The 20,672-nt window shown below is 40.5% G+C and overlaps 3 protein-coding genes across 22 annotated transcripts in view; 1 reads left to right on the top strand and 2 right to left on the bottom strand.

The window, feature by feature from the left end:
- Patronin (calmodulin-regulated spectrin-associated protein patronin) overlaps positions 1-1,451 on the bottom strand; it is a 69,008-nt gene extending 67,557 nt beyond the window's left edge. For 13 of the 20 annotated variants that reach the window (XM_076423600.1, XM_076423601.1, XM_076423607.1 and 10 more), the window contains exon 1: positions 14-1,449. In XM_076423600.1, coding sequence (XP_076279715.1) covers positions 14-235 — 222 coding nt within the window. In that variant the 5' untranslated portion in view covers positions 236-1,449. Of the gene's footprint in view, positions 1-13 lie in introns of all 20 variants that reach the window. The other 7 variants (XM_076423595.1, XM_076423596.1, XM_076423605.1 and 4 more) reach the window with 2 other exon arrangements.
- Positions 1,452-2,273: 822 nt separating this feature from the next.
- Prpk (TP53 regulating kinase) overlaps positions 2,274-20,672 on the top strand; it is an 87,190-nt gene continuing 68,791 nt past the window's right edge. The window contains exon 1 of the mRNA XM_076423647.1: positions 2,274-2,501. The gene's annotated coding sequence lies outside the window, so the exon portion shown is untranslated. The remainder of the gene's footprint in view (positions 2,502-20,672) is intronic.
- Gbb (glass bottom boat) overlaps positions 4,123-20,672 on the bottom strand; it is a 37,216-nt gene continuing 20,666 nt past the window's right edge. Inside the window, exons 3-6 of the mRNA XM_076423624.1 lie at positions 17,956-18,110; positions 8,364-8,552; positions 7,602-7,678; positions 4,123-7,005 (exon numbers count right to left, since the gene is read on the bottom strand). Coding sequence (XP_076279739.1) covers positions 6,745-7,005; positions 7,602-7,678; positions 8,364-8,552; positions 17,956-18,110 — 682 coding nt within the window. The 3' untranslated portion in view covers positions 4,123-6,744. The remainder of the gene's footprint in view (positions 7,006-7,601; positions 7,679-8,363; positions 8,553-17,955; positions 18,111-20,672) is intronic.

The following is a 20,672-nucleotide window of genomic DNA, read 5'->3' as shown; positions in this document are numbered from 1 at the left end:
GAAGTGAACATACCTGCCGGGAATCGTAAGCGTCGGAGAAGTGTTCAGCTTCTTGTCCGACGTGCAGTTGCTCGCCGGCAGGTCCCTTACGTCGATCATCTGGCGCGTTGCGATCCATTGCTTTGGAATCATGGACGACTGTACCGGTCAGACCGTCAGACGTCGGATCCTCCGTCCTCGGGACAGGGTCTACTGGTTTGCCCTTGACGAAGAGGCGCGAGATCGCACACCACATTCAATGAAATCACAGCATCCGCGACGGTGGCAGCGACGACAATCCGTTCGAACGGGTCCTTGTTCTCGTCATAGTCGGCGAGAGTGTTCGTTCAGCGTAGGAATATTCGCGTTTTCCCGACGGGAATTATTTTCCCTGTCACGGTGTCATCGAGGCACACGCGTGCAGGTTTTCGTTCTTCAACGACGATGACACTCGAGCGACGAGGTTAGGACTGAGAAAGTTCGAAGTGAGAGGTTAGAAACGTCGCCCGCTCCCCGTCTCGGATTACTCAGATTTATTCAGCAACGTCGTCCGGGGCGACATTCACTGAATTTAACGAAAAATGTAGGGAAATCGAGATCCTACAGGCTCGAGATCGAACACGCGAGATGTTTTGAACCCGTCGGACCCGATGCCTGGACCCGAGCAATGCTGCGCGTGGCGTTGTTCAATGTCGCGCGTAATAATACCGGTGAAACGCCATAACACTGGCCAAAGGACACGCACCGAGAGTTAAGGACATTCGGCCCGCGTACGTCCGTCGAGGATTTTTGTCTGCTATTTTTGTCGGCGACTATTGTCGCCAGAGCGTTCCACACTCGACTCTGGTCGCAATGTGCGAGCTCCCCTATCGATTTTGCGCGAAACACGGTGCACAAACCGTGCAAACTGGATGCACACTCTAAGAACACCGTGTTTCGTTGACGGATTCAGAGACGGGTTCCGGTTCAGCTTCTTCGAGACCTCGTAAACGATGCTCGATCTTCCGGACAGTTGTCGCGAAAATGTTATTGGCAACTTCAAAGAGGGGCGTACCTCGTTTCAGACCCGTTCCGAAATTCCTCTCGGATCTTATTGTTTCTAGAACAGTGGATTAGAAAGCGTTTCTCTCTCGAATCCTGGGATTTGTTTTTTTATAGTTATCCTACGGTCCAGATTATCAGGATCTCGTTGACAGCGGCACGAAACCAGAGAAGACTATACTCTCTCCGTAACACAGCACAGACTTTTTCACACAAGCACCATCAAACGATTCCTTGAATTTTCCCGATCGTTATTAGCCACTCGATCCGTGGAATATTAGAATATCGTAATACACTGTATTAATGACCGCGAATTATTAAACGAGAAGCATTGTCAGAACGAAAGATCGTCATCTCGTACGAACATCAAGTCCACCGCACGTTCGCCGTCCATCGTGGAAACGACCATCGATTCAAAGCGAGATTATCGCTGAACGATACATCAAAATGGCGTTCGAGATTCGACGCCATGTTCTCTCCAATCGAGGCAATTTACATCGGTACCAGAGGCAAAACTCAGTCGGTTTTTTGAACACACGGTGCTGGTGCGCGTGCGCTTGAATTCGATGTGAACGTAATCGCAGAATTTTGCTTTTCTTTGCGAAGATACTTGTGCAATTTCAATGTTTTTACCAAAGTGTAGGAATGCAACAGAATACGACGAGAGGCGACCAGAAAGAAAATGAGTTTTAGAGAAAGACAACCCATATATTGTATTTATAGAATTGTAACGTTACATATTATACATATCGCACCCCCGCAAGAAAAGTGACAACTCAAAACTGCAGCATTTGAGAAAAATCAACACTATAAAACTTATACATATTTTTCAATGACATAACCTCAAAATTGCCATTTTTGACTTGTGTCACTTTTCTTGCGGGGGTGCGATATATGCCCGTAATTGTGAAACTGGTCTAACTAACTCATATATTTCTTGTTTCGAGATAAATATTATATAAATATAAATAAATAAATGTAATGTCATTTTTTTTTTAATTTTGACTTAAATTATTCACTAACCAGCAACTTCAAATTAGAAAGTGATTTAACATGATATAACATTTGTATTTTTTAATTACATGAAAGCACTGGCTTCTAACAAAAGGCCGCAAATTATAATGTTAAACATCGTGTATGTTTGTTAGGCTTCTTTATATGCTAACCCTACAGTTCAAATACTGGCGCGATTTCAAATACTGCCGCGCTTTCTCTGCTGTTTCTCTTTTATCCAATGGAAAGAGATGGAAGGTCAATTTAAAGAAGCGGCAATACTGTGTGTGCGCAAAGTGATATGATCATTAAATTCGAAGACGAATTAATTTCTGGTACTTATTTATACACTATAACATTTGTGACTACTTGGATTGAATTGTTTTCTTTGGTGTTTCAAAAAGAAGTTATGCGTCTGTGTTTTCGACAACTTCATCGTGGGTTATTCGTATTACCTGTTACAGGCGAAGAGGTTTCCTGTCCATTTGGTAAGTGAACTGTCATCAATTTTAAATAGACTGCGACTAGTTGTGAATTAATCGTATTGGCCGGAATATGGTAAATCCTCAAAAATCCGATTTTGAATTTCTCGTATATTGTTGGTTATATATGGAACAATTTATTTCGAATGCATATTATTACCAACTTAGGTTAACAAATTGCGTCGAATGGCCTGTGAGTACGTAAAAATATATTTTTATCTGCTTTTATCTAAAATTATGCTATCTGAAACGAAACAAATTACCGTGTCATGGGCATTTGGCGCCATCTGTGAACGGTTAGACAAACTCTGTAGAACAGAGACTGGATACACCGACTGACTGAGCGCGGTGATAACGTGGAACTTACAGTGATCTGAAATACCACATCGCAAAAAGTTCTACCATCGACGAGATACTCGTCAAGTACAAGAAGAATGATATAGTATAGAATGCTCACATTACTCATTCTGTAATTGCCTTATAATACTATCACCGACGAGATACTATTTCGTCTCTTTACCTAAATAGAACCAGACGATATATGACATCGAAATGAAATACGTAATCAGAACTGTATGAATACTTAAAAAAATGTAAACTGAGTTTAGGTGTATTGTCATTTGGTCTATAATACAAATTCTGTTTACGTGCTTTTATGTTTGAAGTTATTATTCCTGGAAAGCTACGACCATGTTTTTGTTGAAATATACATATTATTATTTCTGTCAATTCTCCATCCGCTCTCTGCTCCCTCTCTCTGTCTCTCTCTCTCCCTCCTTATTACAATTTATCATTAAATCATCCGATTTTTCGATGATTCCTTTTTTAAAATCAATGATTGACGATTAAATCAATCGCCGATTTTTCGACGATTTCTTTTTTTAATCGTATACATTAATCAATCAATCATGATTAAGATTTTAATCGATTAATGCCCAAGTCTGGTCTGAAATATCTGCTCGGTACAAAATGTAACAATTCATGGTGCTCAATATGGTTCCGTGACGATTTGCCTTCTCACCGACGAGAATCTCCTCAGTAGCCTTCTGCACCGACGAGATCATGTCGATGGCCTTCTGTTTTTCACTCCATTCAGAATATATCCTGGAGGGCGTAAGAGAACACCGAAATATTCGGATGACACGAACTCCCATAAGGCTGACAGTCTTTAATAGTACCTCGTCGGTGCTGGATATGAATTTTTTAAAATACGAATTTGAACGGAATTCTTTACAATAATAATAATAATAAACGTACGAATATTAATAAGGAAGATATACAACAATTAAGACAGCACGCAAAAATTGGAACAGTTTGTTGGAATTCCATTTTCTTATAAGATAATGCAGTGTTTTCATTGCTTTTTTAAAAACAATAGATAATGAAAGAAAAAACGAGGAAGCTTTCTTTGAGAAGAATTTTTGATGTGATCAAAAGTACTTTCATAGAAAAGTATGTATATTTAGAAATTGCAAACATAGTAATAGCGATGAAAATAATTTGCGGCAGGTGCAAATCATAAAAAATTTCAAATAAGAATAGTTACAATAAGAAATGAAAATTTTGCAGATTTTCAGGACTATATGTATTTCTAAAAAACGGTCGTCAGTCGAGAATCGTGAAAAATGATAAAAAAAAGAAGATCTGCACTGATTGTGTTGTACACATAATATAGTATGTATTATAGAACGTATTTACAACGATATATTTACATTGTCATTACAAAAGGTTGTGTTAATAGTGCTACAGACTATATACTCATCGATTTAGTAAACCGCATACAACATTCACGCACCCATCGGCTAAAATAGACTATGCTTTGTTCCCATTCACACGGCTAAAACGCTCGTTAAAAACAACGCCCGCTTGCGACACAAAAAAACAACGCTGGTACATATTATTCCCGAGTAGTGGCATGATCGGATTCCGCGTCGAAAATAATTTAAAACTTTAATCTCACGTGTTGAGTGACTATGACAATTCTCTCACGCTTTCGGTAGAAAATACAAATCTATACAAAATACAGAGAAGAATATAAAGAAGGGGACAAAACAAAAAGGTCGTACGGCTACTAATTCATTAAGATTAAGTTCTCGCTCTCTATTGCACGTAACGTTTCGACGCCGTTTTACGATCCGATTCCATTCCCGTGGCAATGTCGGCACTGGAAAATCTTGTATTAGATTTTAGATCAATCTTCCACTTTCTACGTGTGTATTGTACGTTCTTCTTTTATTTTACATTCGCGTACGTAGAAAGAAGAAATGCGCTCGTTCGTGGACGCAGAGTGGACCTGCAGCTGTCGCCATCTTGATCAGATAACTTTCAGCGTTCGGCGATGGTTCGATAAAATAGAATAAACAATTGTAGATTACTTTTACCAGAAAAACAATTGTATATGAACAATTTTGTTCGATTTGTACATGCAAAGAAAAATTGTTCTCTTGAACAATTTTTCATTCTGATCACCGGATCGATAATGATTTTCCTCTGTGTGAAATTGCACATTTTTGTCCCTTGTACGTCATGATTGATATTCAAATTTTGTACAAAATCAATCTTCAATTTTTTATCTTTTTTCTGTCGAATTCTTTTTCATAATCTACTTTTCTGTCTTCGTATTTTCATTAACTACGATACGCACCGGTCCACTCTGCGAAAAGTGTTACGCTCCCCATGTTCAGCTAGAGCTCACCGACAAAAACGAATTTATTGTCCGACGTCATAAGTCGATGATGATCTTTGGCTGAGCATGGACAGCGTGATGAATGGTATCTCGCAAATGAAAGAGACTTCCAAACGAAAGTTCATTCAATGGTTCTCTCGGCAATGTTTCGATCGGAAATCGCCAATCGAACGATTCGCTTCTTCGCGAGGAATCTTTCGGTTCTCGGGTTTTGCATTATGAAACAGCTTGTACACGCATGAATCTTGCTACGAGTATTAACATACATTGTTTCCTGTTCACTCGAGGAGACGCTTTACTTACAGACATAAATAAGACTAATTACAAAATATTATTCATTTTTCTCTATCCGCTTACAAAGATACCTTCGACGCGCAGAAAACACTGGTCCGAGTGTTCTCTGGAACAATAACGATACACGTGGAAAAAGAAAGGTAAACGAGAGAGATAGAGACAGGAAAGGAGAGGAGAGATTTTCTTAAGAACAATGTCCTTGCTTCTTTCTCATCGTCAGACTATATAATATCGAAGTTCGAATCATTAAATTAATATCACTAAACGACACATTAACCGACTGAACGTTTGGACGTTAGATGCGATATCTGAGTTGATTAACAATTAAAGAGGGGGAGTAGAAGGGGAAGGGAAATTATGAAGAAACAAACGATCCGGAGTATTGATAAATGTCTCGGACTTTTACGTATTGTATATATATATTACTGCGTATTCGTTAAAAAAAAAAAGAAATAAAGAAATCGGACAAATCACGCGTCAGATTGCACGTCAATCGATCGATCGGAACTCCTATTCGTCACCAGCATAAAGTTATTACGATCGTTAGTACGGAAGCACTTGTTTCGAAAATTACACTATCTACTAGTCAAAATTTGGCACCAGACGACCGATGTTTCTCTGCGTACGCTTGAACCTGCCATCGATCAGCTTGTCGTTCGCATCGAGGCACAAATTCACCGGAAACTGCGTTCACAATTGAACCGAGTCGAACAATCAGATCTCAAAGCTCAGCCTTATTGATCCTCGTTCCGTAGATCCTGTGGCGACTCGACGAATGCTCTCAGAAAATTAAACCTTCATCCACATTTTCGATTTCGATTGAATCTTTTCACTGTTTACGATTTCGCCTACTCATTTTTCTTAGAAATGCATCGAAGGTTTAATCGTCACGGATTTGGAAATACATACTGCATTCTCAGATCATGTAGAATTTTTATTCGTACAATTTAGCAGCGTTCTAACTCTTGCGTTTTTTTTTCCAATTAAAATAAATAGTTTCCCGAGATTCTTTTTGTCGAGCATGCGTCAATTATTGCCACACACGAGTTAAAGCATCTCGAAAATAGAGTTTTCCCTTTTTCGGGAAATCCTTTTCGAAGAATGATGCGAGTGATTTTGCGTGGTACATCGTCGAAGGTTATACGATCGTTTCAGGATTGTAGAGCCGATTCGATTCGTCTTGAGGATCCGATTGAACGGTGTCGTTTACGCTCGCGACTCGGTTCCGCAGTGCGGTGTCCGTGCAATGCTTACTAATCACGGGGACGATCAGTGGCAACCGCAACTCTTAACGACCATGTTTTTGTACTTCTTCAGTATAACGTTGCTTTCGTCGAGAAAATACAGCACGGAGATCGGTGAGAGCTTGGTCGGCGCGCAGCACGGCTTTGGTACCTTACCAGGAGTCACCAGGTGCACCAACGTTTGGACGATCGCGTGATTGGTCGCGTTCATATGAGCGTTCAGAGGGAAATTGCATTCACCGCTGCAGTAATATGCGTCGTACCCGTCCGGTGCTATGATCCAGTCCTACGAAATTAATATTCATAAATAGTCATGCGAGACGCACGAGAGATCGCTCGAAGAGCAACGTCACGAAATTAGCAAACGCTTTTTTGCGGGTACGCTCGACCGTAAAATTCCACATACGCGTCTGTTAAAAACAGAGACAAACGGAAAATATTTATCATTTGGGAGGTATGTTCCGTTCGCTTCTGTAGATAAAAGCTACTCAGCTATTTTATATATTATATTTATAAAAGTTCTGAAAGATAATTATTTTAAACCGATATTAGATATAAGGATAAAATCTAAAAATATATTGTGCATTTTATCTTCACCGTTGAATTGCATAATAAAAGTGTACGAGCAAAAAAATACTACGAAAAACGAAAACGTTACGAGTCGTTTCGAACCTTCCATTCACTGTCGCTGTTCGACTAACCTCTATTTATGCAAATGCTTCATGCTGCATTCTCTTTGGATTTATTCACACTATAGTAATCGTAAAAACGTACGACACGTACAACAATATGTAGTAGTTAGTTTTTGAAAGTGTTTCTACAAGTACAACACGGATCAAAGATAATCAGCTGCGCATAATTGCGCAATTTGACACAACTCACCTGCCACTTTAGATCCCTGAAGCTGACGTACAACGTTTGGATTTTGCAGGTCTTTGAGTTATACTGCACGCCTGGATCTGAAAGATAACGAAACTCGATTAACATTTTTCAACGTCCTTCCGCTGCAAGTCGCAAGATTATTCTATCGCGCGAACCCTTTGCGCAATGCAATTTCAACAGAGAAAGACCTGAGAAAGAACAGGGAAAGTCGAGTATTCCTTGAATCTGGACAATCGACTTTAAGATACGTGCATCATCGCGCAAACATTGTAAATCATTCGAGGGGAACTGGGATTCCTTCGTTGAAGAAATAAACTTGGGCAAACTGCCATTGTGTTCTCCAGAATCGCGAGCACAACTTACGAAATCTTGTTATCTTTACTACGCGCTTATGGCAGAGAAACTTACGATCCACGGAAAGGGAGATCTATTTTCGAGGAATGATCCAACTTCGTCGTTTGTAGGTTTCTTGAACTTCTTTAAAATATCTGGATTATTTAATCTTCGACTGATTTTATTTAATCGAAAACTGCACCACTTAAGGGTTAATAGAATTTTTATGAAACGAGGCAGCCTCGTCTTATCTGCAGATTTGCAATCATTTTAAATCATGACGGTGTACTATTTTTTATCAGGTGAGCGACGAGAGTGTTCAACCATGGTAGCGAATCCGAGAAAATTAATCCCGAATGAAAAAGCTTGCGAAAAGGGTTCGACTAGAAGAAGTTGATTGGTACATCGGACGTTACCTTCCAGACTTACCGGTGTACGGATTATTCCGATAATCCAAGCTCGAGGACTCGCTCTTTTTTCTTCTCCTTGCGTCTCGCTTTTGCCGTACCTTTTTTTCCCGGATGCCAGAACTCTTGAAGTATCCGACCATGAAGGGCTGTTTGTCCGGATCGCCTCTAAAACCGACGATCCCAATGTCCTCCGGTCTCATCTCGTGCACTGTGAAAACAAATAACCACAACATTTAACAATCTTCCTTTCCAATCATCCTCCTCCAATCATTCTTCCTTTAACACGTTGATTGCCGAACAATCACTCGAAAGAAACTCCCACAAAATCAAAGCAAAACAGCCCTTGGAGTTAGAGGTGTAAAATACTAGCTTTTAAGAATTAGAGTTACAAGGTAATTCAATTACATTGTATTCAATCATTTCGTAATTCGAAAATGTATTTAAATTAGCACAACTCAATGAACAATCTTAATGAACACTCTTTGCTCAAACATCTTGTCACCAAGATTGCCATCGTCGCATAAGAAAACATCCCCATGAACATAAACATAAAATCGAGATGATATGAATGCTAAACGGAAGAAACATGGAGAAAAATTCAAGGTATTTTTTACATTAAACGAGTAATCTACGCATTGAGTAATTTACATTATATTGTATTTGAATTACATTTTATTTCAATCACATTGTAAATCAAGTGAAAGGTTCGAATTACGTATGTAAAATACAAAGTAATTCAATTACAATATCTGAAAAACTGGAGGGTGCAGGACTGTCAAAGAAAATTTCGGAAAAAGCAATTTATTTAAGCAATATCTGAAAAGTTCTTTCACCAAAGTGCTAATAAACTGTTTTCACCCCTTCGTACTAATGTGCAACAAAATACGCGTCGAATATTTTTCTAAGAACGATCCCTCGCACGAGTTCGTGCGACTCGAATATGTTCGGTTGTCAGCAACGCCTAATTGCGGATTTGATCCCATAATCGGACCGCGCTCGCAGCAATGATCGCGTTCGCGGGCGTGCTAGAGTGGCCGGGCGGAGCCAGGCCGTGTATTAGAATTATTAATAGCCAACCTTCAGGAATATTAACTATTTAAGAATCTCAACAGCTGTATCGGCCGACCCGACGCGTATCGAGAGCCGTTCACTTCGTCGATATAGGCGACAGCTCACCGTTTCCCAACACGTTGGCCCTGCAATTAAGTCGCCGTTGTACCGTTGCGCGTTTAATCAATTGATCGTTCCGACAGCCGGCATGCCGATCGCTCGATCATTCTTAATTATCTTTACGCGGCACGCATAACGATCCACACCCCTGCTCGCTAGTCTCTCCGGTTATGTAGGGACGGGAAGGGGTTGCTGGAAGTTTTCAGCCAGGAATCGAACCGTTTCGTAATGTAATCGGAACTTGAAGAAGTTGTGACACTTGTTTATCATAATTGCTGAAGCCGCGTTAATATTCATGCGGTAATAATTATATTCCTTAACAGTGTACACCGCGACAAAAATAGAGCCGATTTGCATGGATTAGCATAGTGTGTCGCAAGCTGTTCCGCAGACCCATAATGGTACCGATATTCACGCAGGGGACGTTAGTCTGTCCACGTTGTGGCCCGATTCGAGGATTTCACAAATGTCTTTCGATCCCGTCTGAATTGTTCAAATTAAACAATCATTCGCGTCACGTCTGGAAATTTTTTGACAACGCGGACGTCAGGTGATTTATTGAAACTGCAAAGATATATGCTTTCCTTTTTGCAAGGATAATTTAATAATGGAGAGATGATACAAGATCTTTTTAATACAAAGTGAGCAAATTCGCTCGTTTCTTGGGGGATGAAATATGTGTGTCGTCGCGCGATGATTTATAGTTGAGCAACGATTTGCAATCGATGAGCAGCAACGTGTTATGTTAAAGCTATTCATCAGACTTTTATTAGACAGGCTGCGTTACAAATGGAACGCCAACTCGGCCAATGATTTATTTAATATATTCTACCTGAAACACAACGTTGATCGTTCCCTATAAATAGATGTTCGTAATTCAAATTAACGCAGACCGACGAAGTGAGTTCTAAATATATAAAATCGTGCAATCGTGAAATCGCGGTCGTCATAGAACAATTGGTTGGCTCTCATTTATCGGCTTTTGGTGATTAAACAATAGAAAGACTAACGTGTCTACAAAAAGTACCACCAAAATTATGTTCTAAAAGATTGATAAACAAAGCAGTGGGTAGTCCTACACATCATCAATTATAAAGTTGCAAACTATAGCGGATGGGTAAAGTGTTAAAGTGAGTTTCATTTCGTTTTAAATAAGTTCTGACAAAAGATTGGAAGGGAATGAAGAAAATCGTCGTTTGCAAGCGACATTTAAGAAGTAAGAGCAGATAAAATTAGCTTGGACGACCCTTGTGATCGAGCGAGAAAAGGAAAAAAACAATCTAAGCATTGTTAGGAGTCGACGGTTGTACCGAAAGCGATCGAATCTGTTAGTCAATCCGCATCGCGGCCATAGGGAAACGCGTGAAAACCTATTCGAATGGAAATGGAGGAAAGGAAGAGAGAAAAAAAAAGTCGAGACGAGACGTAGTGGCGAATCGTCAATTACAAACGGAAAAAGGATTATTCAAGAGAAACCGATCGGTGATGCGGGTCGCGTCGCGCCGCGCGCAATATCAAAATTCGAACGAAAGGACACGCGGTGTACGTGCGAGCAATCCAAACAGTCTGATTGTATTCTCGTGGCCGGCAAAGGAGGAGACTCGTCCCTGCGACGAGCATCGCTGCCTATGCAAATGATCGTTCTTACGAGCGCGACCGCGACCGCGCGCCGAGTCCGAGAAAGCTATTAAATTGGCTCGCTGGAATGCGCATTTGCCGTGATTGCACGCGGACACCTGCTGCCCCGCACTTTGCGCGCTCCTGGCCGTTACAGAATCGATGGCTAAGACGAACCTGCCCGGCCAACTATTTCCTCGAGACGAACGCGACCGGTTGCTCCGATTAGCACGGTAATGCCTCGCAAACTTCGGGATCCAAACATGACACCAAAGTATTGAAAACTACTTTCCCCAAGCTACAGCATAATTTTGAGAACCGCTTCACGAATATTGTAATACTCTTTACAGTTAATCGTGGGCACACTTACAAGTAATTCGAAGGGAAAAATGATTTGAGAGAGAATATTAGAAATTGTTATAGTTATGGAGCATTACACTGGCCCACCAAAGTATTCAAATCTCAGATATACCTCGAATCGAAAGCTACTTTCCCCAAGCTACAATTGTAATACTCGATTTACAGTTAATTGTGGACACACTTACAATTACGAATTACTATTCGAAGGGAAAGAATGGTTATAGAATAATAAAAATTGTTATACTTATGGAGCAATCAAGCTGTAACTGTTCAGAACTTCAAAATGCTAAATGCTAAAAAGTGGAATTCGTTGGTCGAAGGATAATTGTAGAAGTTCCACGCAAATCGATTTATCTTCGTTGAACTGTTCATCACGTGAAAAATCGACAAAATTTCAGAAACGCCATTTTCTCGGCACGCTCGTTTCGTGTCAGAGGTTCAAGGATAAAGTCATTTCTTCCTACAAAGGGGCAGTCCTAAATCGGGCGGCTACGCTTTCGCAATACTTCTGACAGTCAAGGACGCAGAACCGGTAACATTGTTCGCCTTGCAATTTGTTTCAGCTGGTCGAAATTCTCCAAGGACGTTTCGCGTACTCCAAGAATCTTTCTAAACAGAAATCTAAACCAGAAACTAATACGTAGGATTCGAATCGTAGCGTCGACAAAGTTGTACCACTTCTAAACATTTGAGAAACCATTCCAATAGAATATTCGCAAAAAATGTTCTAATAAAGAATAATTGATTTTCGCGGTGTTGGTACAACAACAAAAAGCTCGTTGGTATTCCGCGAGACTGGCAATTCCCCGAAACGATAAGGCAACACGAAAAATCTTCTCGTCCAGTGGCAGTGCGCACAGCGCGGGCACGTTTCACCACGCACAAGTCAAATACCTTTGTTACTGCACTACTAGCATCCTGATAGCGACTCCATTACCACTGAATTAGCATCGCAATAAGTACGGGCGAAACAGGCAACGTTTTAGTCCCGGCAGATCCTCCTCCTGGGGTTTCGTCGGAGAGCTTCTCGCCGCGCAATCTCCCTCAATATCTTGATTGTCCAATAAAACGACGATCGCGGACATTTCTCTCAAACGGCGCATAAAATCTGCTATCTCGACGCGCGGGAAAAAAATCACCGGAAGAAGAGAGAAAGAGAAAGAGAGAAACCGTGCACGGTATTCTCGAGTCCGGCCGCTAACCACAACCTCCAGTTACCCATCTCTGCTCGACACAAAGATCTTTGAACAAGCTCGAGCGGCTATTTCGTGGCCTCTCGAACTTCATGCTTACGTAATCGAGCTTGTCTTCGTCATCTGTCTTCGTTTCGTCAAGTATTATAATTAACCGAGTGCAAAAGTTTCGATGAACACCGCCATGCAAAGTGGGATCGCCGCAAAGCGATCCAGTAGCCCACTTTTTGTGGCCAAAATTCAATTTTTCTTTCTCTCTGATGCAAGATCCCTTTGAAACCTCGAAATTCAAAATATTAGATCTCTCAGATAACTTTCCTGCGGATTTTTGTATGTTTCGCACAAGTCTTGTTTATTTCATTCGTATAAACGATCAGCGTAAACGTATCTTTTACTGCGGTATTTTTCCCAACGAGATTGAAATACGTAAAAATAAGTATTTTGCATTGAATAAATTTTTACAATTCAATGAGATTGTTCTCTCGTTCGCGAGGCAAACAAAAAACGTAACTATCAATCATTCTCATATTTTTAGAATGTCAGGATTTGAAAAACATTCTTCATAAAAGGTAAAAGTAATATCTATCTCGATCACCAAAAAGACTGTTGTTCACATGATCGTACATTCTTTATTTGATGTTATCGATTTTATTTCTTAACATTTTCTTGCGTTGCATTAGGTATTGAGGACTAACAATTTTTTGTTGTATTCCGAACACATCATTCTTTCATAAAATGCTTATACAATGCTTGTAATATTAAAATAAAGTACTAATAATTGAAATAAAGCATTAATCGGTACAGTTACCCTAGTTACTTTTCGAACAAATAAATTGATGTCGAGGACCACCTCGAAACGCAAGATCTCGCAAATCTAAAATTTTGCACCCCGGTTCTCCCTTCAACAACCAAGGGACCCAGCAAACTTCAAATCAGTAGATAGTTTCGTTAAAGAAAAAGTATCCGAATGTTTGAACACCATCCCCTATCCAAGAGCCTGTAGAGTTGTTGACTTCTGCGCCAGGTTAGCCGTGAAATAAATCGCTTGCTATCCGACGAAGGCTGGTTTCTGGCTCGCGGTGATAACGAGGTGTCGCAAGTCAGAAAACCGAGCTGGCTGGCTTGCGAGCGATCGCGCAGTTAGGCACACGTGGGCGTATCACGCGGAGGTGTGTATAGCCGGTCTTTAGAGGCAGAGAGATAGCCGGCCGTACTTTCGAAAGCATCTGGTTTTCTGCAACCGGGAGGAAACTTCCTCTGGCACTCCGGGTGGAGAGGGTGAGGGGAGGGACGCGTGACGGCAAACCAGTGCAAACAAACCGGGGGCTCTTAACCGGAAAGAAGAAGCAACAGGATCGAGAATGTAGAGGAAAGGAGGAGGCGAGGAGGACGGATAAGCCGTCAGTAGGGTATGCGTGCGAATGTGCGTGCCTTGTCGGAGGATCCAGAAGAAAAGATCGACAGAAACACAGGAGGGGAAGGATCCGCGACGGGACAGGAACCGCCATGGAAAAACAAAGAGGGAAAACAGAGGCAGAAATTACCGAGGAACAGAATCATGACTCCGTGAACGTGCACGCGCACGCCGGGCCTGTGTGCCGTCGCTTATCTCGTGTTTTATATTGAATGATCAAAGGTAAACCGGTTGTGCTCGCGAGAGCGAGAGAAATAGAATCGATGAGCGGTCGGAGAGAGACGGAGGCCAGAAGAAAGTTGTGGAGAGGGAGGCCGCACCGAACGAGGGAGGGGGCAGAGAACGGGGGAGGGGCGGTGAAAACCAGAGGGGATAGGAGAATGGCGGCAGGGCGGGAGGAAACGGGAACGGGAGGGAGTCGCGAACGAGAAGAGAGGAGGAACGAGGGAAAGGGAGTGGGGGCACAGGAGGAGAAGGAGGGGTACGTTCGTGCATGTACGCATATTAGTAATAATTAGACTGTGGATCTTTGTGTATGTGGAAATTCGTCGATCCGCATGATCCGGATTAATTGGCGACTTCTGCTTTTCATCAAAATCTGCTAGAAAATTGTTAATAATTCAGATAGACATTCCCGTCCGGTTATCAATTATGCAGGAATCAATATGAATGATACAGTCGGAAAATTCCCTAGAGTCGATTAATCTTAATTACAGAATTCGATAGCGTTAAAACACTCCAAACTCGTTCGATTGTTCGGCAATCGAGAGTCAACTACTGCCCCGTGGACTAGTGGATGCAGTACCTCGATCATTTTGCATTCCCGAGAGTATCGGACGCAATCAATCTTTCCTCGATACAGTCTACTAATTTTACAACGTTCTCCAATACACCTCGGGTGAACCAAGAGATAAAAAGGTGACGAATTCCTTTGATACGGTTTCCATGTCGGAACATGCTGTTACACGATCTGAATAGCGTACCGGAGCTCTTGTAACAATTACAAGTTCGTGCGTTGATCTGTTGTACAATTACATGGAAACAGAACGACTTTGATGAACGACTTCAACAAGATTTCCATTTTGTTCGGAGTTTGTTAACGAAACGCAAGTATTTACTTCGATTTTGTGCAATCTTCATTGAATCATTTCCTATGGAAACATCTCCATAATTGCAATGATTGGCAGATGGTAGGCTTACTGTTAAATAAAATGAACACTGCGGTCTTATGATTGTCAACGATTGCAAAATAAAAAAACGAGACCGGAGCAGAAGATTTGCAAGATAAGCAACAATTCGCAGCGTGAAGCGTTCGGTCGAATTTCTCGGAAGAATTCTATGGTCCAACGATGATTATGAAGATGGTCGAAGCCCGTTCACGCTCTACGGTGTCCGGACACAGAGAACACGTGTCCGTGAAGAATATTAGTCGGTGATCTCCGTTAGCCGGCTGTTTTTCGTGTGTTATCCGAGCGAGATTTCAATCGGTCAAGGCTGCCACGTTCCCATGCTGGCTGGCCTGGCCAGAAACGAAAATCATCAATGATCTAAAGCCGATCGTAGGCCCCGTTGAACAGGTGTATTTTATCTTCAGGATCGAGCCGCGGTAATCTCTCCTCGCGACGACTCTCGTCCGAGATTCGGTGGCGGAATCAGACTCAGGGGCGTCTTTATCTCAGCATCTGGGTCTCCGCTCGCTTACGGTGTCTCCCTCTTTTCCCTCCGTGGATGCTTCAGCATCCGACCGTGTCTCTCGCCTTCTGTTTCTCGGTCTGAATCCCACGTACACGCACTTCTGCCGAGCGAAGACAACGCGACGCCACAGGCCTTCTTGCTCCGACTCTCCTCGATCATCGGATCGCTAGCAAGAACATTCTGACGCGCGGTGGCTTGGAACGCCCAAAAATTAAAATCGAAATAATAGTGGACACTCTGAATCTACAGTGGGTGTTACAAAGTTTTCGTACACCCTTTAAAAACGAATAATTTTAGCAAAATTCTAGTGTGTAATAGAACGCCCAAAAATGAAAATCGAAAAATAGTGGACACTCTGAATCTACAGTACAAAGTATTCGTACAACGTTTAAAAACGAATAACTTTAGCGAAATTCGACCCAACAGCTTGAGTCTTGTTCGAAACGTTAGAAGGATTAGTTTACTAGCTAATGTGTAAATAATTTTTTTTTAATTCTTATTGGTTGAAATTGCGAAGGAAAAAGTAAAGGTCACGATTTTTTAATTCTTTCTCTGCATCCATTTACATTTTTTACATACGGTAAAATAATTGATCCCCTGTTGGTGTTATGAGACGTATTTCTGTAACGCTATAAACATGGTTTATAGACTCTAACGAGAGAAGGACCCCGAGTGTCCGACTTCGATTTTGATAATTTTTTGTGAGACGATGGTATATGGATCCCTAATGATGTCTGCAAAATATTAGGTGTAGTTACTCAATAGCTTTAAAGATATAAACAATTGAACTTTCACGCAACCTGCTTACACGGCTAATGGAACTTCGAAAAGGTATGAAAGTTTAATTGTTTATATCTTTAAAACTATTGAGTAACTACACCTAATATTTTGCAGACATCATTAGGGATCCATATACCATCGTCTCACAAAAAATTATCAAAATCGAAGTCGGACACTTGGGGTCCTTCCCTTGTAAGTGTGGCGCAAAAATGGATAAACTATTATAATTAATAGGATGTTTTACGCTACTGTTTCTAAGGAATGTATGAGGATTAACAGCAATCTTGTATGTACTTAGAAATTAACCGGAACCATTGTGAAATATCATCGAGCCATTATCAGGAGCGTACCAGTGTTTTATAAATGTTCTTCGAGATTTTCTGAAAATTGAGAAGCGTTAATTTGCAATCAAGCGCGAGCTCGGTACATACTCGCTAAACCATCGCTAGACTCTCGACTGCGCGCGTTCGAATACACGTTGCGCGAACGAAGAACGCTTTTCAGTATGGGAGTGAGAGCGTGAAACAGGTGTACGCTCGAGAAAGCATACACCTATGCAGCAGCGGAGGCTGGCTTCTCGAAGCCAGGTGTACAAGAAACGCCCGGAATTCATCGCGTCGAACTTCTGACCCCGAAGCGTTTATTAGCCACGATCCATTGCTCAATGCGAGCCGCGTGTGCCGTCCACGCCGCGTCACTGTATACACGGTGTCCCAGATTTTTCTGGTCGAACTGTGTCGAACCTGATCTTCGATGAATATTATCGTTCCACTTTTAGTTTTATTAATTGCTTTGATTTTCTTTAATCATCTGGGTATTGTATTCGGCAATCAACGTGTTATGGGTTTTGCAAATCAGTTTCACCCTTTTGCAAATCAATTTCATATTCAAAATTTATTAATCCGAAAATGGCTAAAATGAATATACATATCTACACACAGTTTTCATACATTACAAAGTTAATGAATTGGTAATTACTAGATTGCTAGAAAAATGTTCAAAAAAGATGCCAGAATATAAAATTCTACAAAATTTAATACGATTTTTATTTATTTCAGATCTATAAAGGCTACCACCACTGAAAATAAGATTCTATTTGTTCCCACTTTCTTGAAATTTGCCTGCAAAAATTGAAAATTGCATAAACATCCGCAATCTAGTAATTACTTTTAAATAAGTATTTGATGTACATCTGTGCAAAATAAATAAAATTTTGAATTTCTTAACTCAATTAATGTACATTTGATTTGATTTTCTTTTCGAAAAACTAGCTTAAAAATACTTTATTTGTAAAAGGTTGAAATTGATTTGCAAAAGGGTGAATTTTGTGTGTAAAACCTGTATAGAGTTTCAAATTGTTTCCAGCAGTTATCGACACTCACCTGAACGATCGGCCGGATGCACCGAAAGATACAACCCCTTATTCCCCTCGGGGTTGTTTACCCAGTGCTGGAGAGGCTCGCTAACATTTAAAGTCAGCCATTTCTCTTTCCCCACTGTTGTGTTAACTGCGTCCACGTACTGCAACTCCTTCGTTCTGCAACAGGCAAAACAATCTTTTATATACATATTTGGAATTTTCACGAAAACGATTTTGCGAACGATAATCATTGAAATTGTTCAATGATTGGTGGCATAATCGTATGTTCTTCAAAAACAGCGTAAAAAGAAATAGTGCTGCGCAAAATCAGGAAATTGATTCATGAACGAACCGAACCATTTGTTGCAGTAGTCGTGATTGACACTACCTCGCTAACGTAACCCGCAAGCAGACAATAAGTTGCAAGTGTTGCAACGCATTAGACGCTAAAAGCCTCTCATCATGCTTACTCGGTGTAAAAAATATCATCGCGATTTTTTCGTGCATACATTAACGAGTAAACTCGCATCGCGGTAATTACGTTAACACGTAGTTATGTGGATAACACACGGTAGATAACTTGTTACGGTGATCAAAACAAACACGTTCCTCGTAAACAATAGCGCTTACCACGATTGCTACAGTTAGAGTGACGCAATTGCTGCATAGAAAACTGCTAATACAAGATGGTAATCAGTGGTCGATTGGAAACTACCAGAATCACATACGGCATGTTTAAATCAGAAAATTATGCAGTACAAAATTAATTTCTGGAAAACTGTGGGCTCGAAGACGCGAGAAAAATTCTGGATTACATACAATTAATTACATATAATTAAATATAATTATTATCAGTCACAGAAATGGATATTGGAAGTTATATACAAAATTAAGAATTTGTATATCAAAGACAATCAATTTCTGGAAAACTGTGCGCTCTAAGACGCAAGGAAAATTCTGGATCTCGCAGAAATGTCGCTTCTAAAAATGTACATTTCCATACGATTGTTATCAGTCACAGAAATGGACACCAGAAATTATTAATCATTACTCGCCAGGTCTCGGAAAGTGAAAAAGAAATATGGATTATTTTCCTGTTATTTTTTCTGAGAAACAAGGTGAGGAAAGTATGAGATAGAAATAGATAGAAATAATAAATCAAAATCAAGTTCTGACGAATTTGATACTCCAGCATTTTCTGAAAATTTTTATAATGCACAAAGATCCGCAGTCTAGATAGAAATATCAAAATAACAGGAAGCACACCGAGCGGACTCTCGTGACTATAAAGTTACAGCAACATAGTCGAGCACGAGAGCAACTATTTCCCTATTTATATTCTCGCGGCTGTGCATCGTCTCTGTAATATGTAGGAATGCTTCGTCGAGTCGCGCAACAAATCAACAAAATCGATCAATAGGAAACCACTGAATCTTACGTAACGAATCCAGCCGCAATACACAACGAGATCGACGCGATTCCGTGGATCGCGTCGATCGCAGTGATCCGGATCGAAGAAATCGGTGGCGCTCTGCTAGAACTTTCAAACTACGAAACATATTTCCATGCGATAGTTCTTAATTTTCTCAATTTAATCACCTTAAAACAGAATTAAGAACAAAGACGAATAAATACATACAGTTTCAAGCAATACAGTAAAAGATATTCCTTGTAATTAGTTTTTAAGTAGATTGTAAAGAGCAGAGTTCTTAATTGAACTCCAGAAATTTTTATTGGACGTCTACGAATCAATCTGTAATTATTCTATATAATTATCGAGTGGAGAAAATTAATTTTTTAGCAGAATTCCGAGCCACCGTGCACGGTGACTCGGCGAATCCGTCAACATGTTAATAAAGATTTCATCGAGACACGTCAATGGTTGTTCATTCAGCTGTCTATTAGTCGAACGGCGTATTTCGAGTCTTTTTTTTCCTTGTCCTTTTTTTCCCGGGATCGATTACCGTTCCCGTAATTGAATAATCGGGGAAACATTAGCAATTGTACACAAAGAGGGACAAATCTCCGACAGTTACGCGTCGAATACCCAAGTGGAAGTTGTGCGCACTATTTGCTAATAAACACGTTATTTTTTCCCCGGCATTCTTCTTCTCTGAATCATGCGGCTTGCCTTTGTATCAATGGCTTTACGAAACGTCTCTCTGTCGATGCGAGGTAACGCGATACAGTGGAACTTCATTAGCGGAACTGACAGGGAGAGTTGGGTGTTCAGATAATGGAGCAGAAGCTTTCCAAACTTGTCTTCAACGAATCAACCCTTTGACACGTGATTCACTTCAGATTAATTCCTTTTTTCCTGTCGGTGGAGAATGAAGCCATTTTCTTTCAAATGATAATATTAAACGGAATCATGAGACCGCACTTATTTATTTTATTTAACAATGATCGGTTCCTGGTTTTTTATTTTACAATTATTGAGATTATACATATTTTTCTATCCAAGCACATGTTATTATAAAAATCCCAGAAAATCTACATAAATTCTGTGATGTCATTTTTAGAAGGCAACGCATGCCAGCAGAAAGAAGTGTAAAAAGAAGCCATTTTCTTTCAAATCATAATATTAAACGGAATCATGAGACCACACTTATTTATTTTATTTAACAATGATCGGTTCCTGGTTTTTTATTTTACAATTATTGAAATTATACATATTTTTCGATCCAACCACATGTTATTATAAAAATCCCAGAAAATCTACATAAATTCTGTGATGTC

This window comes from Lasioglossum baleicum, chromosome 5 (assembly GCF_051020765.1).
Source record: "Lasioglossum baleicum chromosome 5, iyLasBale1, whole genome shotgun sequence".
NCBI lineage: Eukaryota > Metazoa > Arthropoda > Insecta > Hymenoptera > Halictidae > Lasioglossum > Lasioglossum baleicum.
Note: the sequence above shows the minus strand (reverse complement) of the source record. Positions and strands in the feature narration are given on the sequence as shown.